A 15,612-nucleotide genomic window follows, 5' to 3' on the forward strand; every position below is an offset into this window, starting at 1 on the left:
CATGTTGGCCTTCATAAATCAGGGCACTCAGCATAGGAGTGAGACTGTTATATTGAAGGTATATATGACATTGTTGAGGCCAAAAATGAAGTATTGTGTGGTCATCTACCTACAGGAAAGATATCAATAAGCTTGAAAGAGTGTTGAGAAAATTTACAAACGTACTGCCAGGACTTAAGGAAGTTCTAGGGAAAGGTTGAATAGGTTAGGACTTCATTCACTGGGGTGCAGGAGATTGAGGGGTGATCTTATAAAGGTTTACAAAAATTTGAGGGGGTGTTAATAGTGTGAATGCTTGCAGGCCTTTCCCTTCAAGCTATGTGAGATGAGAACTAGAGGTCGTAGGTTAAGGGTGAAAGGTGAAATGCTGAATGGGAATCTGAGGGGCGACTTCACTCAGAGGATGGTGCCAGTGAGGAACAAGCTGCCAGGACAAGTGGTAGACGTGGGTTCAATTGTATCATTTAAGAGAAAATTGGATAAGAACATGGATGAGAGGGGTATGGAGGGTTAGGATCTGGATACCGATAGATGGGACTAGGCAGTAGATCAGACTGGATGGATTAGATGGACCAAAGGGCTTGTTTCTGTGCTGCAATGCTCTGTGGCTCTAAGCTCCACAGAGAGTTCAGCTGCATAGAACTGGGCCTCCTGCTGTACCGTGAATCAGAGTATTGCAACACCAGTATGGGCGCTTGCTCAAGCTGCAGTGCCTAGTGAGTCAAAAGGTAAAATTTGCTGAATCTAAGCAAGGGCTACCTCATTACAGATGTAGGAAATGTGTGCTTTGAAATATGATCTTAAACTGCATTTGACAACTAGCAATTAAGGAACCCAGTAATTACATGCAATGAGGAAGAGATGACTAAGGGTGGTACAACCTCTCCGTCTTGAATAGTAGCATCTCTTAAAATTTTAGACATATTGACAAGGCAAGAGAGAATTCAGCTGATTTAGCTATTTCAAAGCACTTGGTTTCCATGGATTTTTTTAAATGACAGTATCAGTCTTTGAATCTTACAAAACATAATGGTAATAAAGAACTTGCATAACTGATCATATGATTATTCTATTATCATTAATTATCTTGGCAACAGATGACCTTACTCATTTCTTTCATGAAAAAGCTGCTTGTGCTTTTTGTGCTTTGTGGATTGTTATTAAAGAAACTAATTGAGGACATATGGAAATATTTCAGATGAAACGTAGTTTGAAACTTAATTGAAAAGTAATGCATTCCTTGCTTCTGATTGAAGTACCTGACAATACACTGCTATTTCTCAACTTTGCTTCATTTCAATAAAACTTCAATCTATTAACTGAAATTTTTGGCCACAGAAAGGAGATTTGCAATGAAGTAAAAGTAATAACATCAAAAATACTCGTAAGTCTGCTTTTATTTTGGCTTGTCAGAATCAGCAGTACCAAAGCCTGTACCGTACTATGTAAAACTAATAATCATTAACAGAGGAATTCATCTGCCTTGTTCTTTTGATTGAACAAAATCAGCACAGAAACCTAGTGCAAATAATGGACTGCCTTCATACAATGCTTTAGATGATTGCAACCTCCAAACCTTCATTTTCCATTCTGGCATTCAAGATAATTGTCAATAACTTCAAATTATTAATAATTCCTAATTTGTTTGAAGTAGTGAAATTGTTTCATTTTCACTCCTGGCCTTTTCTGGCCTGGCCAAGCCTGGATGCTTGAAATCGCGGTGAGCAAAATAGTTCTGATTTGTCTTGCTGCTTATTTTGCACCACCAATCAATTACAAAAATCACTGCTTATTTTGCACCACCAATCAATTACAAAAATCACTGCTTTTTTTTTAAACACAAACACATGCAAATGATGCTATGTAAAAACTGATCACTTGAAGATGGTGAACAGCCATGCAGGTGTACATGACCAATGCAAATTAGAAACTATTCAAAAAGTCTCCTGCCCCAATTAAGCTGCATTGTGCCCTAAATAAATGAAGGGAATCCTGTCTATTTTCTTGATTTAGTTTATGTTCTTTAAGAGTTGTCCCAAATAAATAGCTGCCCAATTAACCAATGACCCAATTAAAGGGAATTCACTGTATTGCCTTTTTGGACCAGTTTCAACTTTCTGGGGCTCAGAACAGCAGGAGAAATCAGAGTTCATGTTTCAGCAGGTAAGGCGATCCCACATTAGAACAGTACAAAGTTCAAAGTAATTTTATTATCAAAGTTACATATATGTCACTATTTACTAAGCTGAGATTCATCTTGCAGGTATTCACTGTAAATAGAAAGAAACACAATAGAATCAATGAAAAACTGCATGCAACAAAGATGGACAAATAACCAATGTACTAAAGACAACGAATAGTGAAAAGTTTTTTAAAAAGGAAAAAGTAATAAATAAATAAGTATCGCAAGGCAGATTTTCAAATTATTTCCAGGTAAGTCTTTGGATCTAAGCAATTCAAGTATTGTGGCCAACACTTCCTCTCTTAAAATTCAAATCCCCCACATTGATGTTGGGCACACATTATATTTGTACATTTACTTAGCTGGACTGTGGTATTGGTGCTAATGCCAAGTGCAGTGTAAGCATGAAAACAATATCAGTTGTTGGCTCCTCTGCAATCAGACCAGCCTAATATGGAGCTATAGCACCGTTCCTTCAGCATCACTGTTTTTAAATCCTTTACATCCCAATTTAATCACTGTAGGAATACCTTCATTAAAAAGACTGATGCTTCATAGGTTTGCTTACTAAAGAGCATCAGGCATTGGCAGTAAATCCCAAACTTGAAAATAGCATTTGTATCCAAAAAGCACTAATAATAATTTTTTGGAAATGGTTGAGTTGCACTTTTTGTTGCCAATAATAAACCAATTCACAGAAATACAGGTTGTGGAGATAGCAAATTAATGTTTAGAAGGTGCTTTCGTATTGTTTAGGGAATTGCTGCAATCCCCCAAAAGTCTATTAATAATCAGGTCTTACTATTTTAAACTAAAAATGCACATAAATAAAGTTCAGCCTAAATTTCTGTCTTGTTTTCAATTAATCCAGCTGTAGGTTTAAACCAAATTAAAAAAGTCCCAGAGGCTCAGACAAGAAGTGATTTGGTTGTGATATTACCTGAAGTTAAAAACCTAACATTTACAGAGTAGTTGTGATAAATATGAAGGATGGTTATATGAGAAAGGATAGAACAAAGGGAACTGACCAGAAATGCATTGAAATATTCATATTGTGCAAAATGAAAGAATCTAGTATTGAAATGGATATTGCTATTTTTGCTTCTATCTAATTTTAAGCAAGGAAACGCAACATGGCCTTGTGTCTCAGTGTTGAATGTTTATCTGTACTAACATGAGGTAAATAGGAATGTCCCAAAAGACTTCCTTTAAATAAACATTAACAATTATAATCGTGTCAGTGCAACCTATTTTGATTTGATGTTTTCAGTTGGAGCAAATGACAGTGCAATTTCTTTGGAAAGCTGATGATCATATTTTGGAAAATGCCCTTAAAAATTCCAGTGTAAAATGAATTCACTTACTAACAACTTGAAGTACCACTCTGATGGATTCTGATGGATATAGCTTTTTATTGCTACTCCTCCTTGTTTGAAGGATTTACCTAAAATCCTGCCCTGAAACAACTTAATAATGCACAACAATATCAAATTTTCCTCATCTTTTATCATTTCTTATGAGGTAACAATTCCTTTAATTAGTCCATTTGTTTTATTTTGTTTTGCATTGACCTTGTATCATATTGTCATTAGGTCAAATAACAGAATGTCTTTTTGGCATTCTTCAGTACTTTTAATAATGTGTGCATTCTACAAAAAATATTTTGAGATAAATATGTTCCTTTATTTTGAAGCTAAATATGAAGCAGAAACTAAAGTGGTTGCACCTTGTCCTAAGTCAGACTTTGAAAGTCTGTCAACCTCGTGCACATCTGCAATCTACAGCTTGCAATCACACTGGGAAATGGAGTGAAGAAAGCTGAGGTATGATCTGATAGAAGTATGGAAGATTATGAGAACCATTTATTAATCAGTCATTACAGAATATCAAATACAAGAGGGTATAGGTTTAAGATGAAAGAGGAAGGTTTTAAAGGGAATCTGAGGAGATTTTTTTTACAGAGAGTGGTTGATGTCTAGAATGTGGTGCCAGAGGATGCAGTGGGATCGCATATTAGTACTATGTTTAAGAGTCATTTAGACACTTAACTAGGCAAGACATAGAAAGACATGGTCCTAATTTGAGCGACTGATTAGAGTACAAGGTCAGAATTGTCATGGAGGACCAAAGAGCCTATTTCTGTGCTGTGCTACACAATAGCGCTTTAAGTGACATCCAATTAAGGTTGTTAATTATTTAGGGAAGTTGCACTGGAAGCTGTGCCTTCAATTCCAAGTCCCTATATTTGTCACTACATACAGGTTTATTTTCTCAAGTTAAAAATTCCAAAACAACTTTGCAGAGTTTTTCTGCAATCTAGGATTTAAAACTTGTGATGTACCTATGTCTTAAAATCCAAAATTCAAATTGGTCTGACTAATTAGTGAGTGAGGAAGCAAATTTATTATAATGCTTCATTAATTTAAACTTCAAATCTGTTTTACATGGTGAGTTTTTTTAAATTTTAAAATCAGTCCTTCAGTTGATTTATTCAGCCCTGATCATATGTTCTTTAGAAGTGTGTAGCATTTATATAAGTTGATATTTAGCTTCCCCATCATTTCCAGCATTTTCCAAATTCCCAATCCTAAATATATTTTAGTTAACCACACGGCTATATCAAAGACTGATCATCTGTGTATCTTATTATTTGTTCTTAATAAATTTGTTCTTCATCTGTGGCCATCCTGACATTGATGTACATCATCATTCTTTTGTTACTACTTTACCAAGAGCCTTGAAGTTCCTTCCAAACAACTTCTCTTCCCTGGAACAAATTCTTGCAATGTACAGAAATGAATTGAAGAGAAAGGTGAACAATACCTACAGGATATCCAGGGATGAACATTTATTTTCGGTCAGATATAAAATCATAAGACATAGGAGCAGAATTAGGCCATTCGGCCCATCGAGCCTGCTCCAGCACTCAATCATGGCTGATTTATATTCCCTCTCAAACCCATTCTCCTGCTTTCTTCCTGTAATCCTTAAAAGCCCTTGCTAATCAAGAACTTATCCACCTCTGCTTTAAATATACCCAATGACTTGGTCTCGACGGCTGTGAATTCCATAGATTAATCACCCTCTGATAAAGAACTTCCTCATCATCTCCGCTCTGTAAGGCTGTGCCCTCTGGTCCTAGACTCTCCATGCTATAGGAAAGATCCTCTCCATGTTCACTCATCTAGGCCTTTCAATATTCAATAGGTTTCAATGAGACCTCCCCCCATTCTTCGTAATTCTAGCAAGTACAGGCCTAGCGCCATCAAACACATTAACCCTTAATTCCCAGGATCATTCCTGTAAATCTCCTTTGGACTCTCTTCAATACCTGCATATCTTTCCTCAGATATGGGGCCCAAAACTGCTCACAATACTCATACAATACTCATACTCATACTCATAATACATACACAATACACACAATGCTCACACAACAGATATAATGAACAATTACAGTTCAAATTTGCCAAACCTATTGCTGATGAAGTAACCGAATGGCAACCAGGATTATGTCTTCTCTTTTTTATTTGACTGTTGAGTGAAGGCAGCTGTTAGTAAGTACAGTCCGATTACATGATTTTTTTTATAAACAAAAGCTCTCAACTCAAATGCAACAGCAAGTTTAACTTGGTCTCTGCAGGGACTATAATGATGCACACTGTCTTTTAAGTGGCTGACTGTTCCGATCACTTTATTCTGACAAGTGAGTGGAACAAATTTTTATGTGTGCTATTTTAAAACTCTAATCTTCCATCTCTGAGAGGTGTGATCATTAGTTGCGTAAGTGTCAACCCATAATTAGTGAAATACTACCTATAGGCAGCTGCAGTACTATGTGCCTGATTACAATCTAGACCTTTATTGTAAGCTACTGTGACGGCAATGATCTTTCACTTTAACAAAGCTACTATTCAGAAGCAGTCAAATCCAGGTTCAGTGATCATGGTTGGAAAGTAAATATATTTTTGTTTTTACATTTTGTAAGTGCTCTAACACATTACAGGGGTATCACATACCATGAAAGCTATCTCAAAACTTTGATAAGCGAAGACAAGATGCATCCATAATAAAGAAAAACAAATTGGAAGGAGGATCATTAGTGCGTGGATGGGGCTCTGCCTGATATGTTTGCTTATTCATTATTACCTTTTTTATGACCTACAATTAGTGGGAAGGTGCTAATTGAGTTAATTCATTGGTCCCTTTCCTCATGTGTATCTCATACAAGAATTGAACGATGGCATTTTACTAAGAAAAATCAGATGATTGAGCAGAGAAATGGTTTCCAGTGTGTAGGCAGCCAAACAGGGATTACTGCAGCAGAAGAGCTGCTAAATGGGCAGCTCATGAAGTTAAAGCAGAAATATGAATTAGATGCTGTCGAGTTGGAGGAACTAGCCTGGTTATGCCAGGCAAATAACTTGTTTCAATGCTGAAAATATAGGTGGTGCAATAGCTGATGATCCAGAAAAGTAAGTTCAAAGCACATTGTGGAATTTAAATTCAATTAATAATTGCAATTTAAAATGTACAAATTTTAGTAAAGGTCAAAAAGTATCAAAAGTGACTAATATCCTTCAGAGAAATAGAATGTCTTTGTTTTTACCAGATCTGGCAAGAATGTGTCTGCTGAGGTTGGGATGATACTGTTTTCAAAGTGGAGGCCCTGTACGTTGGACTGCTTTCCAATGTCCATTTGGTTTGTTCCATAGCATGAAGTTATTGGAGATTAGCTATATCACTGTAGTGACAAAGACTAACAAGTGTCAAGGTTGATGCCAGCCTGAACTGAGAATGGATCTGTTGTAGACTGTTGTTCATGATCAGGTTTTGTATAGCATAAAGCAAGTGTAAAATGGGGATTAATTCTAGTAGACAGTCAAATTTGAGTGTTTTCAATAGTCCCTCCTGTTGCCAAGTGAAAAGCTATAGTGGAGTTTTAAAAAGGCCATGTACTGCTGCTGCATTTGTCTTGGAGTTGCATGTGGAAAATCATGTTCACACTGCTTCTAAATAGATTGAATCCACACTGGTGTTTGGGGAACACTAAACTGCTTGAAGAAAACACCTACAATGACTTTCACTGGGATAGAGAGCAGAATAGTATTTCACTATCTATCACAGTCAGATTTATCTCCTTTTAACACTTACAGTAGTGTCATCTACAAAGTGGAAAATTGCCCAGGTGTGCTTGCACACAAAAAGCAGAGCAAATCCCATCTGAATTGTTACCTTGCAGTTTTCTCCTCGTCATCAGCAAAGGATACATGGTGTTAATGACAATGCTTCTGAGTGCTACTCACTCACCAATATCCTGCTTGCCAGTGCCCAGTTTGAAGAGGATGTTGACTCAAGAATTAAATTTCAGAGACAAACTGAGTGACATGCCAAGGCAACATTTGATCAAGCCTTGGTCAAGCTGAAATTTATGAACATTAAAGGGAAAACATATTCTGGGGTAGTATCTTGTACAGAGAAAGATAATTGTGGTATTAATCCCTCCCCTAGAAAGGACGTCATTGCAGGAATTGCTCAGGACATTGTCTTGGGTCCACCTCTCATTCTCTGCTTTAGCAATGAACTTTCTTACATTATGAGGTTAGAAGTAAGATATTTGCTGTGATTCTGCATATTCAATTCCATTCGCAACTCCTCAGCAAATGGAGCAGTCCATGACTATCTGCAGCAAGGCCTAGGCAATATTAATCTTTAACAAACTGTGCCTGACCATCTATCCTTGAAATTTGTAACTTTGCCATCACTGGATTCCTTATCACCAGCATTCTAAGGGTCATCACTGACCAGGAAGTCAACTGGACTAGGCACATAAATATTGCAGCCAGAAGAGTAAGTGAAACGCTGGGTACCCTGTAGCAAATGGCTCATATTTTGAGACCCTGAAGCCATTTAAAAGGAATAAAACAGGACAGTTGTGGTGTACTCTGCACTTCTTAAACACAAGAGATTCTGCAGATGCTGGAAATCCAGAGCAGCATGCAAAACTCATACTCATCAGAGAGCATTGCACAACTCTGGATGAGTATGGCTCCACCAGCAGTCAAGAGATACATCTTTCAGGAAAAAAGATTACTGTTTCATCAGCATTCATTCCCTCCATCACTGTGGCTGTGGTGTGTACCATTAAAATGCACTGCTGTTATTTCCTTTGGTTAATCACAATGTGCAGGTGTAACCTGCACCACTAAAGCGCGAGCAGCAGGACTTGGAATATCACCACCTGCTGGTTTCAGCTAAGTTACATGCTTGGAAATATTTTGCTGTTCTTTTTTCCATTGCTGAGTTGAAATCAAAGAATGTTCTATCCGCAGAAGAACAGAGCAGTTCAAAAAGGTACTTGAGCACCACCACATCAGAGGGTGAAAGGGATGGGCCAAAAAGTGTTGATCTCACTGGGAATGGTTGGATACTGATAAATAGATAAAGAACATGTTGTGGAGAGGTATGCGATCAACTTAGAATTGGTTACAATGACTTACAAAGAGTTTAATTGTGACAAGGCACAGGAGCTGGTGCTGATGGCTTTATCTGCCCCAGTCTTAAGATGAAGAAAATTGTGACTCGTGCATTGGACAGTTAGGTAAACAATCAGACATCAAGATAAATGATGGCAAAAGAGAACTGGATCTCAGCATTAAAAAAGAACACTTTCAATGGAGTTGAATACTGCAGTGAAGTATGGCTGTTATACAGATACTGTCACTTCTGGAAACTGACAGGTTCGACGGGCCCTTTCAATCATATTATTTGTATAGTTCATGCAGCCAGTTAATTATACAGCATATCACTAATTATGTGACTTATGAGTGTGAGTTTCCTTGTAGCTCTGCAATTGCTTTATAGCAGTAAATTATATCTCTAACGTGAAAGGAATTATAAAGAGTGCCCCGTATGTCCGTGAAGAAGAAGAAGAAGAAAGCCTTTAACTCTGAGTGGAGTCATCAGGATGCTTTTTTTTTTAAGCAGGCTATCTTGTTTTTATGAGACCAAGTTGCTAGCTCGATGCTCAACCCAGCACGGATGGAAAGCGTGCAAGGGAGCCAGCTGGATTTGAACTTAAAGTCCTGCGCTGATGCCACTACACCATCAGCCAGCTATTACGTCTACGCACTAGTCCTTATTGAACCAGCAGTGTATGTGTTGTAATTCCCTTAAGGAAAGTAAGCAGCCACTTGAGGGTGAAACATTGAGAACGTGTCATGCTTAATTGTTTTATCAAGCATTATGCTGTTATTTGGGTTTTGGGGATCATACAAAACATTCAGCCACTATTCAGTTTCCTGGTTTATTGGGAATTAATAGCAAAGCAAAAAATTTCCTCTTAAGAAAACTATATGCAGAACTTGCATGCCATTTCTCATCAGACAATTTGTTCCTGTTTAGCTGGAAGGTGAGTTTATAGAAATGCATAAATATGTCTCCTGACATTCCTAAGTGTTTCACAGCTGAAGTAGCTCTTAAAGTTTAATCACTATTGTAATGCATGGCATTGAAGCAAACAGTTTTGGCACGGCATGAAACTGCAAGCAACAGTAACAAAATGACTGATTTGTATATAAATGAGAGATGGGTATTGGACAGAACACCAAGAGAAACCCCCGTACCTCTTTAAATAATGCCTTCTGCACACCTACATCACCTGGGAATAGCAGGTTTAATACAAAAATGGGGCCTGGGGATAAAGGCCAAAAATTATTTCATTCAAGGGACCTGCCCCTATGATGATGAAACGGTTAGCTGATCGATAGAAGAAGCGTGCTTTCTTCTTGCTGCTCTTTTTTTTGACATTAGGGCTGTGACTTAAAGTGGTGAATTGTCTATGAAACTGGGACTTGCTGGAGGTTTGAAATGATTATCAGTGTAGTTTCTTTCTTTTATTGATTTTATTGCATTCTTTTGATGTGTTTTCTGACCTAATTTTAAACAAGTTGATATAAATTGATATCTGTATTAGTATGCCTTTTGGGTTCATTATAATATCTGTGAAGATCAAATCATCTCCCAATATCAACTGTTTGATCTCATGCTTAAGGAAAGACCCCTTAACTTTCTTCTTGGCAACTAGTAACGTAATTCAAATGAGGCTTTGTCAAGTTTCCAACAGACAAGCATTAATTTTATTACCTCTATGTCGTGTGTATAAGCTGCTTGTTAATTATGGCATTATACCAAAAGAACTTCTGTGATAATGTTAAAGTATTGTGAGTATCCTTATATACTCCGAAAAAAATAACCACTATTTTCTGGCAGGATGATGATGAGAGACTAATCCGAGAGATTCAAAGTGAAGCTGAGAATGAACAAAAAAAGAGGATTGGAGGTGAGTTATTTGAAATTTTTTTAAAAAACTAAATCATGCAGGCTTGCATAGAAGTTATAACATGGCAAAAGATTTTGATGTTTATACTCTTATGACCTGTCACTAACCCTATTTTATTTCATCCTAACATCATATTCACCATTTAATTTTCTGCCATATTCAGATTTTTATTTAAATTTTATATTTCAATAGCTACACCACTAGTTATGACAGATTCTCAGGTGTTTGGATCATATAGAGTTACCTGAATTGAGTATAAGCTTTCTTTGGATTAGTTTCTCTCAAATTATCTGATTCAGTGAGAGACAAGTGTTCTTGGTTTACTGACTAAACCAGTTTTCATTGCTGCTGGTAAAGTTGCCATGTTCATGGCTAGTTAATTGGAATGACCATGCACTACCCCAAATTTCAGGCAAGATTTAACTTCTCAGTTCAGTTGAGAAGATAACTTCTCAGTTCATTTAAACAAAATCACTTTAAACAAATTTAGGAAAATTGCAAGTGCAGAACATTGCTTGCATGAAAGAAAAACCTATAAACTGAGTCAGTAATATAATTAAACTCAGAATTTGAATCTGTAAAGTAACATAATGGCAACAACTGTTATGGTACATGGTTAACTGGAGTCGTAAATTATCCAGAGCCTTCTATTGATCTGCAGACTTCTTTGATTCCCACCATAGTAGCCGGGGAATTTAAATTCATAGCATCATAAATTTTGTGGTTTTGGATGTCATCCACCCCTTTGAGTTTATATTGGTTTCCTGCAAAAATCTATTCACTCCCATTTCCAATGCTCTTTCCTTCTTGCTGAATAATTACTTTTCCTTACATGCCTATCCAATTTCTATTTGAAAATCTTGACTGAATTCAATCAAGTAAATAGATTTGGAATAAAAATGTTGGTCTCAATAATGGTCTTCATGAAACTACTTGATTGCCAGATTACATTGGCTGGGGGAGGGGTGATAGGGGAATTGAAGGTTCCAAGGATCAGATAAAGAAATGAAACTGATGCCAGTAATAAGATGTGGCTTGATCTTACAGAAGGGTGGAACAGACTGGAGGGACCATTGGCATTTATATTTTATTTCATTTGTTTTTAGGAAAATTCTACTATCCTAGCTAGTTTGATCTTGGTGACCCAAAATACAGGCAAATGGGGTGTAGGGCGCAGGGAATTTGTAGCTTGGTTAGTTTAAAGAAAAAATGAAATTGAATCATTTCCAAAATGTGACATAGGATCAGAAGACATAGAATTCTTGTGGATAGAGGTAAGAAACATCAGGGGTGACAAAAAACCCTGATGGGTGTCGTATACAGGCCTCTGAAGCAGCCAGGATGTTAGACATGAGCTATAGCAGGATAGAAAAACCATTAATAAAGGCAATGTTACAGTGGTTATGGCGTTTCAATATACAGGTAGGCTAGGAAAAGGTCTTCTGGAAGTCCAAGTAAACAACATCAACTGACTTTGTGTATCCTGTTTGTTGCTCCCTGAGTCATACGGAGGGGCAGGCGGTGTTGAGGAAGCAGGGAGTTTGCAGAAGGACTTGGACCATTTGGGAAAATGGTTAAAGAAGTGGCAGATGGAATACAGTATATGGTCATGCTCTTTGTTAGAAGGAATGAAGATGTAGACTATTTTCTAAACAGGGAGAAAATTCAATAATCAGAAGGGCAAAAGGACTTGGGAGTCCTAATGGAGGATATCCTTAAGGTTGAGTCAGTAGTAAGGAAGGCAAATGCAGTTCAGTTTGAGTACACCTTATCCAAAATGCGTGGTGTGGAAAGTGTTTCAGATTTTGAATTTTTTTCAGATTTTGGAATATATAATGAGATAGCTTGGGAACACCATCATTTTACAACTCTGAATTTATGTTCTACCAGTAGCGGTCTTTATCTTACACATGTTCATTACACATGTACTTAACAGTAAAATTATTACATACCATTAATATAATATAATGTGTGCAGAATAAAAAGGCAGCAGTGCAGCATTGGGAGAATTCTTGAATCAGCTACAACAACAAACAATGGCAGGCTTTCAGTCTCCACCTACAGAACCATGTTTTGATTAAAAAGTTATGGTACAATGTATTTGTATTTTACTTTTTTCAGGTTTTGTGTAAGGTATAAAACAATTAGCAATGTAGACTTCTTGTAGTGTTAGATGTTTATCAGCATCAATCTTAAAAAATTTAATGCCTTGCTTTTTCTTAAATTTCTGCAACCAGTGTACTTAATATTCACAATTACCTTCAATTTTCAGTTTGCTATGATAGATCTTTGCCTGTTTAATGATCAGCATACTAAGTAGCATATGTTTGCTCCAATGCTGACGAATGCATTCTTTCAATACTTGACTGAGATTTTCATTTTGTGCTTTATGCAGCGTTTTTCTTCTCATTAACTACCATTTATTACGTATGTGAGGTCACTTTTCAGAAATGTCTGATGCGCAGTGACTTGTGCATCGCCTGGGAATCTTCCCAGCACCTTGTGGAACTTTCCATTTGTGCTGTCATGCCAGTGCTTGAAAAAAATTCAGATTTTGGAGGTTTATGGATTTTGGAAGGATTAGAATATAAAAGCAAAGATGTAATGCTGAGCCATTATTCAGACCGCATTTGGTTTATTGGGATCAGTTTTGGGGCCCATATCTAAAGCAAGCTGTACTAGTATTGGACAGGGTCAAGGGAAGCAATTCCAGGCATAAAAAGGTTAAGCAACACACACAAAATGCTGGAAGAACTCAGCAGGCCAGGCAGCACCTGTGGAAAAAAGTACAGTTGATGTTCTGGGCCTGCAACGTTGACTGTATGTTTTTCCATTAATGCTGCCTGGTCTGCTGAGTTCCAACAGCATTTTGTTGTGTGTGTTGCTCGGATTTCCAGTATCTGCAGATTTTCTCTTGTTTGTGAATAAAAAAATTAATGTTTGAGGCCTCCTCTATGTTGGTGAGACATGTCATAAATTGGGGACTACTTTGTCGAGCACCTCCACTACATTCGCCAAAAGTAGAACTTCCTGGTGACCAAACATTTTAATTCCAATTCTGATTCCCATTCCTATTCCAACATGTCAGTCTGTGGTCTCCTCTTGTGCCAAGATGATGTCATCCTCAGGGTGGAGGAGCAACACCTTGTATGCCATCTGTGTAGCCTCCAACCTACAGGCATAAATATTGATTTCTCCTTCCAGTAAAAAACTCCCCTCCCTCTCCCTTCTTCTTCTATTCCCTTCTCTGGCCCCTTACCTTTTTTTTACCTGCATCAGATTCTTTCCTCTCCAGCCTTTTATCTTTTGTACCCACCTGACTTCACCTATCACCTTCTAGCTTCTTCCCCTCCCCACAACTTTTTATTCTGACATCCTCCCTCTCCTTTCCAGTTCTAATGAAGGGACTCGACCCGAAACATTGACTGTTTATTCATTTCCATAGACGCTGCCTGACCTGCTGAGTTCCTGCAGCATTTTGTGTGTGTTTGTTTAGACTCACAGCATCTGCAGACTTTCTTGTGTTCATTATGCACGAAGAGTGATGTCTCTGGGCCTGTGCTAGCTGGAGTTTAGAAGGATGAGGGGAAAGATCTCACTGAAGTTTACTGAATATTGAAATGTCTGTATAGTGTGGATGTTTCCAGTAGTGTGAGAGTCTATGACCAGAGGGAATTGCCTTGGAATAAAAGGATGTCCCTTTAGGAGCAAAATGAGGTGAAATTTCATTACAGATTTCTGTATGATTCATTGCCACTGTTGGTTATGGAGGCTGTTTTTTTTAGCATGTCGCACCAGACAGCCATTCTTGTCTGGCGCATCGTGTCAGGATTGGTCTCCTTTCGGATTAACCGGGTCACGATATGAACGTTCCTGACTTGACCCTTGTTTTTTTGTTTTACGAAGCCAAGTGGCTAGCTCGACGCTCAACCCAACACGGATGGAAACCATGCTCAGGGGTGGCCTGACTTGGATTCAAACTCGGGAGCCTTCGCTCCGGAGTCGGGCGCTGATGCCATTGCACCACCAGCCAGCCTGGAGGCTGGTAGGTTCGTGATATGAGTATTAAAGGTTCTGGGCAAAAAGCAGGATAGTGAGGTTGAGGAGAAAATAAATCAGCCATGTTTGAATGGTGGAGCAGACTTGATGGGCTGAATGACCTAATTCTGCTCCTCTATCTTAGAGTTCACAACAATCTTACTAACTGCCTTCTAAAATAGAACATAGAACAGGCAGGTCACACAACCAATGAAGGTGTGCAATCTTGATCCCAATTTATACTGAATATCCTCCTCCTTTGAACTCCACAAAACTGTCTGCTTCCACTACTACCCCTGATAATCCATTCCACTCTGTGTATTGAAAATAAAACTCCAGCCCCTCTACACACCCCCACCTTAAAAGTATGCCCTCTGCTGGGGAAGAGTTTCTAAGCAGTTACTCTGTCAATGCCTCAATTAAAAAAAATCTTCTATCAGGACTTCCCTCAGTCTCTGCACTAGTTTACCGAACCTTGTAGCTCATACTCTTTAAACCAGGCAACATCATGGTGAAACTCTTCCCTACCCTTTCCCATATTTTGGATCTCTCCTAAAGTGGGGTGAGCAGAATCGAATCAGAATCAGATTTATTATCACTGACATATGATGTGAAACAGTACAGTGCAACCACCAAAATCTATGAATTACAAGGATGGAGAGGCCCTCCGTTGGTTGGCGTTGACCATGGATGTTGTGTCCTAGCTGTCTACGTTCAGTCAATATGCAAGCCAGGACAACACAATATGGAGAGCAAGCTGTTGCCCATGCATCAGGCTCCCCCTCTACACAGCTCATGAATCCGAAGAAATGGCAGGCGCTAATAGTTTGGCACTAGCGACTTAGCAAGAGTTGCTAGTCAGCATTGAACTCAATGTAGGACTGCCTTAGGGACTCTAGCTGCAGATTTTCCTCAAAGTTTACTGGTAAAGCCTTCCTTCCTGTGAGATGGCATAGACACAAGGCAGATGAGTTTTGAGTTCAGTTTTCTTTCTAGATGAGCTGCCACCCAGAGCTAATGAACCCTATCTGCACAGAACAACTGGTTTTAA

At 38.2% G+C, this 15,612-nt stretch overlaps 1 protein-coding gene across 8 annotated transcripts in view; it reads left to right on the top strand.

Annotated features, from left to right (window-relative positions):
- The window catches only part of rnf216 (ring finger protein 216), a 214,653-nt gene that overhangs the window by 187,768 nt on the left and 11,273 nt on the right, over window positions 1-15,612 (top strand). For 2 of the 8 annotated variants that reach the window (XM_059979517.1, XM_059979518.1), the window contains one exon: window positions 10,454-10,523. In XM_059979517.1, the coding sequence (XP_059835500.1) occupies window positions 10,454-10,523 (70 nt within the window). Of the gene's footprint in view, window positions 1-1,338; window positions 3,844-3,875; window positions 4,006-10,453; window positions 10,524-15,612 lie in introns of those variants that run through there. The other 6 variants (XR_009513932.1, XR_009513930.1, XR_009513931.1 and 3 more) reach the window with 6 other exon arrangements.

The sequence above is a fragment of the Hypanus sabinus genome, chromosome 9 (assembly GCF_030144855.1).
Source record: "Hypanus sabinus isolate sHypSab1 chromosome 9, sHypSab1.hap1, whole genome shotgun sequence".
Taxonomy (NCBI): Eukaryota; Metazoa; Chordata; class Chondrichthyes; order Myliobatiformes; family Dasyatidae; genus Hypanus; species Hypanus sabinus.